The sequence below is a fragment of the Nymphaea colorata genome, chromosome 11 (genome assembly GCF_008831285.2).
Source record: "Nymphaea colorata isolate Beijing-Zhang1983 chromosome 11, ASM883128v2, whole genome shotgun sequence".
Classification (NCBI taxonomy): domain Eukaryota; kingdom Viridiplantae; phylum Streptophyta; class Magnoliopsida; order Nymphaeales; family Nymphaeaceae; genus Nymphaea; species Nymphaea colorata.
In genome coordinates this window covers 13,965,686-13,976,824 of record NC_045148.1, presented here as the reverse complement: position 1 = coordinate 13,976,824, position 11,139 = coordinate 13,965,686, and the positions used below count along the sequence as shown (strand labels likewise).

The 11,139-nt window shown below is 40.9% G+C and overlaps 1 protein-coding gene, 1 long non-coding RNA gene and 2 other non-coding genes across 5 annotated transcripts; 2 read left to right on the top strand and 2 right to left on the bottom strand.

Annotated features, from left to right (window-relative positions):
- Window positions 1-2,039: 2,039 nt before the first annotated feature.
- LOC116264822 (dormancy-associated protein homolog 3-like) lies at window positions 2,040-4,629 on the top strand. Of its 2 annotated transcripts, none has more exons than XM_031645233.2 (3): window positions 2,040-2,457; window positions 3,361-3,454; window positions 4,291-4,629. In XM_031645233.2, the coding sequence occupies exons 1-3, from the start codon at window positions 2,205-2,207 to the stop codon at window positions 4,301-4,303; spliced, it is 360 nt and encodes a 119-aa protein (XP_031501093.1). In that variant the 5' UTR covers window positions 2,040-2,204; the 3' UTR covers window positions 4,304-4,629. The 2 variants fall into 2 exon arrangements, with proteins under 2 accessions (XP_031501093.1, XP_031501092.1); XM_031645232.2 differs by having other exon boundaries at window positions 4,238-4,629.
- Window positions 4,630-6,778: 2,149 nt separating this feature from the next.
- Window positions 6,779-6,851, bottom strand: TRNAA-UGC (transfer RNA alanine (anticodon UGC)). The gene has a single exon. It is a non-coding gene; the product is annotated as a tRNA-Ala (tRNA).
- A 202-nt stretch (window positions 6,852-7,053) lies between these two features.
- On the bottom strand, window positions 7,054-7,126 carry TRNAA-CGC (transfer RNA alanine (anticodon CGC)). Its single transcript has one exon. It is a non-coding gene; the product is annotated as a tRNA-Ala (tRNA).
- Window positions 7,127-7,234: 108 nt separating this feature from the next.
- On the top strand, window positions 7,235-10,642 carry LOC116263568 (uncharacterized). Its single transcript, XR_007574601.1, has 2 exons — window positions 7,235-9,186; window positions 10,395-10,642. It is a non-coding gene; the product is annotated as an uncharacterized LOC116263568 (long non-coding RNA).
- The last annotated feature ends 497 nt before the right edge of the window (window positions 10,643-11,139 follow it).

The following is an 11,139-nucleotide window of genomic DNA, read 5'->3' as shown; positions in this document are numbered from 1 at the left end:
TAGTTGCAGAGGGCGTTTGGCAACAGTAATGGTACATCCTTCGGACGACAGTTTTCCATGAATTTGTACGACTTTTTTCTGTAAGGGATCCAAGCAAGTGGAAGGCAATAACATTTTTCCTTATGTTGATGAAGCCAACATTAGAAACCAATGCATGAATACTTGGGAATGAGTTAATTTTGATGATGAAATGTGGCCACCTGTGGTGCCCTATAGTCAAAGTAGGACCATTTCCTGATCCAATGAAAGAACAAAGGATCTTTACTCCCCACCTCTCATCCTTATCTATTTGCGGTGCTTACTATTTTCAGTGAATTATAATCATTTTCTTAAACTTGGAAACTAATATGAATTAATTTCTGGCAATCCTTAAGGGCTCTAAATTAACTCCTTAATCAATAACACGACGCATTAAATCAATAATAAGATCATTAATAGTAATAACAATAAATATAGTGCAAACAATTTCTGGTGTGTGACAACTCGGCAGAGCTTACTTTTACTACCTACCACAAAAAGCTCTCCAAGAAGAGTGGTCCAACCAAGGGTCCCACCATCTTAGCCACAATCATGCATGGACCTTCAGATGTTACTGGATCTCAATCCATTGGAACCCGGATTCGAATCTCAATCAGTTCTGTGGCTCGCACCAACTTGAATTTGGTGTCGTATGATACCTCAAATTTGGGTTGGGTCAATTGGAATAGATCCGATCTAAAAGTTGCCAAATTACTACAGTCACTTAACCTGATTTACCAAGAAACTTATTTCAAGGGCTCTATCTAAAAACACACTTTGCTCGTCAAGTCATGTTTATTTTGGTCGCTTCCCTCAGAATAGGCCAAGGGCCAAAACTAAAACTAACTTATCCAGGATACGTAGGGTTAGTTGCCGATTATTTGGCCGATTAAATCGGATGGGCCCTGCAACTAACCCTGGTTAATGGATCCCGTGTCAGAAGGAAAAGAAAAGAAAAAAAAAAATTCTTCACTTAAACATAAACAGTAAGAAATTAAAAATAGAGGTCCATATCACGTGAATGGCAAAGCTTCGCTTCCACCACGTGTCGCGATCTCAATGGTCCACGGCAGAGCGTCGATCTTATCCGTGGCGTGTAAAGTGGGGAGGGGACTCATCCGTCCCGTCACGACTCGGACCGAGTCGGGCGGGATCCTTCCAGGCCATCGTCCAAGAAAGTAGGGTTTGCTACCATCGGCTTCCAATTCGGCTCGGCTTTAATGCATACGAGCCGGCTACTTTGGACAAAAATGGGATGCTATCGGTAGGCAACTACCAGAGTACCCTTGTTCATTGGATGGGAGTATGACGAGTTTGGCCCCCGGTGGAATCACGTATTATTCCTGATCGCCAGGAATTGTATTTTTGCTGTGAGAACTAGAACGTCACTCCCAAGGTGACGAAGTTCATGATCTCACGCACATTGTACTCAAAATGTTACAAATTTAATCAAATAAACAAAGTCCCGCGGTTTCACCTTCTAAGGTCGGTCATGAATGAATTGTTACAATCAAACCCAACACAACATAGTCTTTCCTTTGCTGACCGACTTTTTATACTTAGTGGCGTCTATGATCCTATTTCTTTCAACACTCTGGCCATTGATGAGGGATGGCATGTCATGTGAGGTTCCTTTTCCTCCCTTAACTTGGAATATATTTGGACTACACTAGACCATGTTGGTGCCAAATCGGCCGAAAACATTAAAAACTAAAGCTTGCGATTGAGCTCAATTTTGCCACTTCACTAAAAGTTTCGGACTCCGTTTTGTGGTATTCTAAATGTGTTCGTGCTTGTGGCATGTTGGTCATTTCGTTAAGCAAGGGTAGGGAGGGACAAAGGAATTCCAACCAAAAAAGAACAAAACTAATAAAGGAAGGAAGGAACCCATCGGGGGTGGACCCTGATGAAAGCCGTAGGCTCATTTATCGGCTCGGCTTCGATTCGTGGCTCGGCTTTCCTGCAGCCCCCTTCGCCTCCTCTATTTAAACCCCACTCCTCCTTCGTTGTGGAAAATCTCCTCCCTTCCCTCCCACCCTGCCCTGCCTTCTCCCGCTCTGTTGCTGCCACCCTCTCTCTTTCTCTCGCTAGAGAACATCTTCTCTTCTTTTCCGGCCATATACCCTGGCCAGTGATCGGAGACACTCCGACTACTACACCTGAGAAAGAGAGGGTGAGCCAACACCATGGGCCTTCTGGACAAGCTCTGGGACGACACCGTCGCCGGGCCGCAGCCGGAGAGCGGCCTCGGCCGTCTCCGGAAGCACCCGACGTTCGGCGGGTCCCGTCCGGCGCCTGAGGCGCCGACGATCGAGGAGGCCCGCGTTTCCCGCGCCATCACCATCATCAAGACCTCGAATTTCCGCGACCTCGCCGTCGACCCTAACTCCGGCCCGGCCTCTCCCGTTGGCTCGGACGCTCCGGAGTCGCCTCTATCATGTAATCCAAACCCTCCATCTTTCTGCTCATCCTTTCTCCTCCTTGTTGTTCCGTTTTTTCTTTTATTTGTGCAGATTTTCGGCTTCTTAATTCTTAGGTGATCATATCGGTACCCGACCGCCGGATCTTTGTTTTCCGGCGGGAATAATTTTGTGGGTTTGGGCAGAAAGAAAAACCATGGTAAGGGGAAAAACTCGTGCTGGCTTCGTCAGCATAAGCCCCGATTTGGTCGCGATCTGGAGTTGTTGCTTGAACCATTTCACATGGAAGGGCGTTTTCCGTTTCTTTCCCGAGTCTCTCCATGTTTTCCCCTGAAAGGGACCTGAGAGAAACGGAACTTAGGTTGCGATTCTGCGAGTGGAAATTCTTGAGAACCCGATCTTTATACTCTTCCGATTCGGTTGAGTTCCATCTGTCTTGGAACGGATCTTTATATTATGCTCTGTCCCTGACGCCAAAACAAGAATTAAAAAATAAAGAAGACCGAACTCGATTCGGTCAATGAACGGGACAAATCACTCATGATCTGAAAACCGAGATGGAATCGGAAAATTGCGTCCGGATCGGATGTGTGGAGCCTTCCAGATGATCGTGACAGGTCCCCTTGATGGTGACGAGTCAGGCCTAAGAAAAGGCGGCACAAACATATCAATAATGAAATATGTGAAAAAGAAGTAGAATAATTACAGCCACCGATCTGTCTCCTTTCCTATCAACTTTTTGTTGTCTTCCGATTTATTTTTTCACGGGGAGGAGAGAGCGATGGAGAGACTAGAGAGAGATCAACATGTAATATAAGATAAAAGAATAAAACGTTTTTTGGGTAATTTTTTTACTATTATATTTTTCTGAACTTTTCTCTATGTTATTCTTTTATTCTTATATAATATCTTATTATTCCAGGGACCCCTCGTGGGGATGTAAAGAGATTCAGGAGAAAATTTCCAACCGAGTCGTTTGAGCGTGCTGAACCAAGAAGTCCTACCGTCTATGATTGGTGAGTTTTTGTTTTGCATTTTTATTGCCATATTATTCGACTTTTTCTACCCGAATATATATTTTTGCCGTTAGTAATGTGTTTTTATAATAACAACATTTCTTTGATTACCAGTGTGTAATGTAAAGTTCTGGTTGCCAAGTTCATGAACTTAATCTGCGCCAAACGTGGCCAAGGGCCCAAGGTCATGGCCTTTTTTTTATACTGTTCGTCCTGGACCCAAATGCATAAGACCACGAACTTATGACAACTAAATTTCAATATTTTTACGTCTGAAATTTATCTAATTAGGCACTTCAACCCAAGTAACTGGTAGTTGGAGTTTATGGACTTGGTCGTGCATCGAGGAACTTCTTGGAGTTCATGAACTCGGCTTGGTGTCTCACTGAGTCTATCAGGTCCCCTCGTGAGCCAATCATGCACATGGAGTCATGGACTAAGATCGGTTTCAAGCATATAGATGGGTTTGCTTAAAATGTCAGCAGCATGACCTAGGATGCGTATGGACAGGGTTGGTAAAACCAAGTTGCTGTAACCCATCTTTAGCCCTGTTGGCTCCTCGTCTGACTTTGGTAGAACACAAAGTAGTGAGCTGAATGGAATAAACTGGTCTTGTTGCTAAGCAGGGTACAGTGACATCCTTACTGTTTGACCTTAGCAAGTAGTGAGCTGAATCGAATCCTACCTACAAACCAACGTCGGCGAGCGGACCGCAAGTCGTTAGAGCTGTGTTGGAACTGGAAAAAGTTATAGAATGTTTATACATTTCTTGGGCTATTTCAGGGTTGTAATCAGTGCATTGGATCGATGAGGATGGGTTTTGAATTTTTGTGCAGTGTTGGCAAGTAAACTTAGTGAAGGTGATCCAAGATAAGGGAAGATCATGAAGAGGGAAGGGAGACAGAGCTAGTTTCATTTTGTATTGTACTCTGTACAGCCCTATGCTTCTCTTTCTTTAGGGTTTTTTTTTTTTTTTTATCGAGTCGTTTGTGTGTTTTTTTTCTTTCATTTCTTGTAAATGGTGTCATGTGGGGTCGGTATATTTTGCCCACTTTGTGGGTTCCTCTCTTCCCCTTTCCTCTTGTTAGTCTTCCCTACATGCAGGAAGCCCTTTTGTAATATATATGAAATGGGTCTCTACGTGTGATGTAAAAAAATGTGTGACTTGTTTCTCCCCTCTTGCTTGCTTCCCATTGTGTATGTTGATAGACAGGTAAGTGTGATTTTTTATACCTTTTAAAACATGTTTCTCAAGGGAAACCGATATCTGAACTCACGAGCATCGGAAAAGAAAACTTGAATATGCTTCCGGAAAAGAACTCTTGGGAGCTCCTTTGATTTGTCGTCCGTTGAATGAGACAGGCTCCTCTCTTTTCTCTCTCTCTCTATCTTTCTTTCTTTCAGCGAGTGGCAGCCATTAATTGGTGAGAAAGATAATTATCCGCCAACGTTATGCCGCTGTTTCTGTTGAGAGAAAGAGTTGACAGAGACACATTAACATTACTAACAAAAATTTTCACATCCAACGCGAATGGAGGTAGAAACAACGCCCGATCAGAAGATCGGAAGTTACACCGACCAAGAGTAACGTGACATGACATCGCGACGGGCCTTGGCCAACGATAGCTGGAATCGAAGGCCTGTACATCAAAAGATCTGCTAGGATAAGAGTCACAGGACGTTGTTCAAGAGTTATTACAATAAAAGATCGGTGAAACTAGTAATACCTTAATGGTAATAGCATGTTCCATCAGATGAGAGGGAGAGAAATGAACATGACAAGCCACACACATATATATATATATATATATATATATATATATATTTCAAGCAGCTAAATACGTCGGGAGTCAGGTTGAGGAACCACTTCAAGAAGAAAAAGATTGGTTCATGGTGAGCCGGGATTAGCAATCTTTAGAAGAACACTGCAAAAAAGCTCAGGATTTCAGGCTGACATCCTTGTAATTAAGATCCTACCTACCATCGGCGTAGGTAGATGGGAGTAGGTTCTTGTACACGGCAGAAGAGACGTGCCTGTAGCAGTCCAATCTATTTCCGTCCCTTTGAAATGTTACAGCTATAATGGGCGAGGGCAGGAGAGGAGAGCCGGTATATATCCATTTCCTTCTAAATGCGTCTTCTTTAAAGCCTACCCCCACCTGCCTCCCAACACTCGGTTTATTGGAAGGCAGTGTGGGCCAACGCTTCACACGCTGGTAGGTGTTTCTCCACCTGTTTATACGCGAAATTTAAGTTTCAAGCAGGACTTCTGTCTCAAAGTTCTGCTTCCACCATCGAGGCAAATCCTCAAGATGCTCCTGCTTCAAATTCGTTCAAGCTCATCCAAGAACAGAAATTGTAAACTCAAACATGCAGTGCTCTCAATTTCTTTGGTGGTCTGGTACGTTACGCTTGCAAACATAGTTAGAATTCATCATGAACAAACAACTTCATCCTCTTCTTTCGTGTCCCTTTTACTGAGAAAAAAAGAGCAGAGACACAATTGGACTTATTTTTTCTTTTTCTCCAACTGAAGTCGTCCTAAACCACTTGATCTCCCACCACCAAATATGCGGATGCCAAGGATAAATGCCGTTAATGTCGAATAACATTTATCCCCAGAGTTACAAGCAGACATAGTTCTTTTGACTTGTAGAATCTGATTCCAGTAGTTGGAAGCATGACAAAAATGAATGCTTTTTAGTGCCCATTAGGGAAGGCTGAACTTGGGAGAAAGTCATGATCAGCCTTAACTAGAGCAGTTTGAGCCTGAGCTAGCTCCTTTCCGTTTCTTTTTTTTTTTTTTATAGCAATGGAACCACTCTCAGGTAAGTGGCAGGTTCATACTTCAGGTATCAGAGATTAGCCTTGTCAACAGTATAAAATTCCAAGATGAGAGCCTCATGAAACTAAATTTGCAACTCCCTGAGCCGAGGATAACAAAAAAAAAAAGAGGAAAGGTTGGGACGTTGTCCTTCCTTTTCTGCTGTGACATAATTAGTCGTGAATCCAAAGTTAAGGATTTAATCGATTTACATTAAGAGGCCAAAATGCAAACTTCAGCTTATAAACAATTTTGCATATAAATTACTAAATGTGATCTGGAGAGCAAAGCATTGGATGTCATGGTAGGAATACACAATCGTGGGACACCATAAAAAATTCCAAACCAAACGGATTTTGGAGAGGCGGGGAAATCTAAAACGCCTTGCATGCGAAGCGAACGATCAACCTTACGTGCTACGTCCCCGTGAATGGTTGGCCAGCTGACGAACTTTAATCATTGTGATATGAACGGCAAAAAGTTCGTACAGAAAAAATACTTGGAGATGTGGGGCATCGATCCCCAGACCTCTCGCATGCAAAGCGAGCGCTCTACCATCTGAGCTACATCCCCATTTCGTTGGTGCTTTCAGCATAAATTTTGAAGACCGGCATTTTTACCCATTTGCAACAAATAGCGGATATGAATACTGTTTTCAGTATTGAGAACATGGTCTTATAGAAGGCAACGTGAAAATCTTCACTTGTTCCAAATGTTGCATTCTAGGGAAACCAAAAAAGAAAAGGGGAAAACAAACGTGAGGATACTAAAAAAATGGAGACGCGGGGAATCGAACCCCGTGCCTCTCGCATGCGAAGCGAGCGCTCTACCATATGAGCTACGTCCCCTAGTTGATGGTTGATCACTAATAGATAGGGATAAATTAAGATAATATATATATATATATATATATATGACGGAGATATAGGGCATCGGCCCCCATGTTATGATTGGCTTCAAGTTCAGGATTTCCTGTTATAATAGAAGATATTAATGGAACTACATGCGATTCTACCCATGAAACCCATATTTCACCATGTTATCAGTTTCAAAATAATGTTTAAGGTCGGGTGGCAGTCTTGTTGTGAATCACCTTTTCGTGTACGTTCGGCCACACGCGGCATGATCTACCTTACGCCGTGGACTTCATGCTCTCATCGACAAGTTTTGGATCTCCTGAAGAACCAAGAGATTGAAACAACCCTTTTAGATTTTGGATCAGATTCAACCTATACTTTTGAGGCTGTTTGACATTAGAAACAAGGTGTGAATGTTTCATAACTCTATCTTAAAATGTAAGTCGATTCGTAGAACACTGGAAAAAGTGTCCCACGAAGCTATCCTGATTTTGATGTTGATTCATAATACCAAACAGCCCCATATAATTTCTGGCAGTATGTAAATGGTTCACTTCTTAAATTCCCAAACACCGAATCCAGGACCGAACGGTTATTATGTTTCTGTTTGTTTCTATTTGTAACCTTTACAGATTCTTTCATGCTGGTTTGCGAAGTCATTAATCTAAACTCGTTAGTTGCTGTGCACTCGAACGGCAATGAAATTGCAAGCGAAGTGTTTGTTGATTTGTGCGAAAGAACTAAAAGTGGCTTCACATCCAAACACTGTCAATCAATTTTAGTGTACTTTTTTGCTTTTGGTTTTTTTCTTTCATGTTGTATAGCTGTCTGAGTTGTCATTGCCAATAACCAATTTCTTTTATGATTTATTGTGATCACTTGTTACTATATATAAGATTGTGAAATCTGTTATCTTAGCTTCACGGGCAACATCCAAGCTCTCGATAATTGATGATGTATTGTTGTCAGGACGTAAGTAGACATTTTGCTTCTAAGGTTTTCATTATAGGCATCTTTACTGATCACATACACCCGCGCGTAGGTGGTTCTCTAGTTATATGTGGTGACCATTTATAATTGACTGCAGAAGTTTTGATGTGGCTTTAAATGGAATAATCAGCTCCACACTGGCGAAGGTTTATCTGTTGCTCTTAAGTAGACTATACTTCCCATTGGCAGAATTTGTATGTTTATTGGGAAACACACTCTGATGGAACTTGACTCCTTCCACAAGAAATCCTGTTATAGATTTAAGGGAGAGGAGGGAAGGAAGTGATGTGGTAATTGGTATAGTTGTTGCATTAGACATCGTTTTATTTGCTGATGGTATCTTTGAAGTGAAACTCGGAAAAACTCCTTCCTATCTACTCTCGTCTTTCCTCCAACATGCACTCGAGCTGGAGCGTTTGCTCTTTTTCAGGTCTGCTAAGTGAGCGTGCAACTATGGTGATTCGCTGGCTTCCCTGATTAGGAACACGACCCCCCAGAAGACGACTCATGTTTTAGTTTTTTTTTTTGTTGACTTGAATGGAAATAGTTCTCCAATCCCCATTTATTGTCCTCTTTCAAATCCAAGTGACATTAGATTATTGCTTTCAATTATTTGTGTTCAGACGATAAAGACATGTCTAACAAAGATATATTCTACTACCCAGCTAGAATGTTGCTTTGAATTACTTGTATGTTGATTGTACAGACATGGTGAATTGCTGACTAACCGTGTAACTTGGCTTTCTCTTGCTGAACGTTAGTTGGCAATGTTGAAATCCATAACTATCTTCACATGATATGGAAAATCATTACAACTTTTTACATATGGTTTCTGCTTGTTATAAGACCTAGTATTTCATTGAGTTTTTGTTGAAAATGTCCATAAATGTAATCAAAGAAACAGATTTTGCAGAGGAGAGTGGTTCCTTTTTTATCATGTCAGTAGCTTCTTTAATGCCTACAATGGCTTTTTTTCAGGGCAAGGTTGATCTTTTCCTAGACGTAGCCATCTGTTGACACACTATAGGGAAGCACCACAAACACATGGTTGGGAATATGTGGTGAGCATCGCTTTCCTTCTATGGTTTGTTTTTACAAGTGGCATTATTCAGCCCGTGCAAATGTTATCATCATTTTCTTTTTCGGTTCTACTTGCACTTTTCAGCTCATCTGTTTGACTTCAATTTTAGCATAAAGTTCTGAAATTGTCTTGGAAGAAAACACCAGGCAAATTGTCATCTACTTTTGGGAAGCCATGTTTGATGAAATGTGACCCATCAGACTGAGCAAAATTTTCATTTCTCAAGCCTGTTGGCTTTGAGGAATCTGTGAAGAGTCTTGGTAAGGACTTTTTCTGACCTGGAATTTGACATTTCCATTGAGAGAGCTTATTCTGCTCCTTCATCCAATATTCTATGCAAGAGAGAGATTTAACAGGAAAGGGAAAAGATTGCTTCATATACAACAAGCTGGATCTACTCCTTGTTTACCTGTTTGGCTGCAGCACCTTTCATGATGCGATAGGTATTGCAGTTAATATTTCAGTGTAAACAGCCAAATAGGGATGGTTCAAGTGCAAACATTTAAAACTGATGACCACCTTGGTTCATCTGACTTCTTATCAGTATTCCTATCCGAGTAAATCTATGGAGCTAGAATTAGATTACTTCTAGATTGAGTGACATGAAGCCTAGAAGGTATATGATACTTCTGTTGAAAGAGGCTAGATATCACGGTCCATCCTAATCAAAGTGCAACTCAAATAACAATGTAAAATACATTATTGTGAACTCCTGGTCACTTAATGGCCTTGTATATGTTATGTGTCAAATTGATGAAAAATCTTTCTTTCCCAGAACTTTGCCTGTCACTGATATTAATCTTTAACAGAATATGGGGATACACCTTATTGAAAAATTAAAATAGTTCAATTATATTGTAATTTTGGGTGTCTTATGGATTGTATCTTCAAAAGCTAATCACAATGAAGAAAAAGAGTGCTTAAAAGCTGAACTCTTCATGGGAACAGAGGGTGGGAAATAAATCTCCTATATGTGATTTTTCTGGACATGTACATGCACCTTTTGTGTGTGTGTGTGTGTGTGTGTGTGCCTATGCATGTCTTTTGGTGTCATTGAGAATTACCCTATTATACGCTTGGATTCTCTCTCTCTCCTTTTCGACTTCTCATTTGGTGGAACTGCCTACTTGTTTTTTTTTTAAAATTTCAAAACAGGCAGAATTAATATATGTATATCTGTCTTAGCAGAAGTGCTCATTTTCAACATCCACTGAAGATCGTGATTCTGGAAATCAACAGGAGAAAAAAGTGTGAGGTTTCCCTTTCCAATGTAAAATTTGTATATGGTTGAGTGGTTCAAAAGCCACGGTGCTGGTGGACAAATTCTGGGGTTCACTTATCCAATTAGCATTTCAGCGGATACTTTATACCTCATAATTTTGTTCACCTGTCATCAAATTTTTCTCACATCTTCTTTAGAATCACCTATTTGATTATCTAAACGTCATCTGCATCAGTATCTGAGACAAACTCATCCACATATCCTGACTTCAACGAATTGCAAAGGATGGAATGATGTATGTATAGGATGCAGGATGGGGGTCGTTAAGAAAAAACACTGGATCGAATCAAGCAGTAACTACTATTGTTCTGCAGAATCCCTTTGTTACCGTGAAATGAATGTTTAAGCAAAATAAGTTTAGGGGAATCATTTATTTCTTTGGACCTAGATTGCATTTGAGATTGCATATGCATTGGACTTGGAGATTTATGGGGCATGCATGACAATTTTTTGGCTATTTGTTTTTTAAACAAACTCTTGATTATGAGTTTTTATGATTGCAACTTTATGTTTCTAGAATTTTCAACATTAGCATTTTGATGTACTAGTTTATCAGCCTGAGATACATTCGATCTGTTACAATTTTGTGGACATTTGGTCCAAAGTCTATTCTGCATTCGTACATCTGAAGATCATACCACTGTGACATCG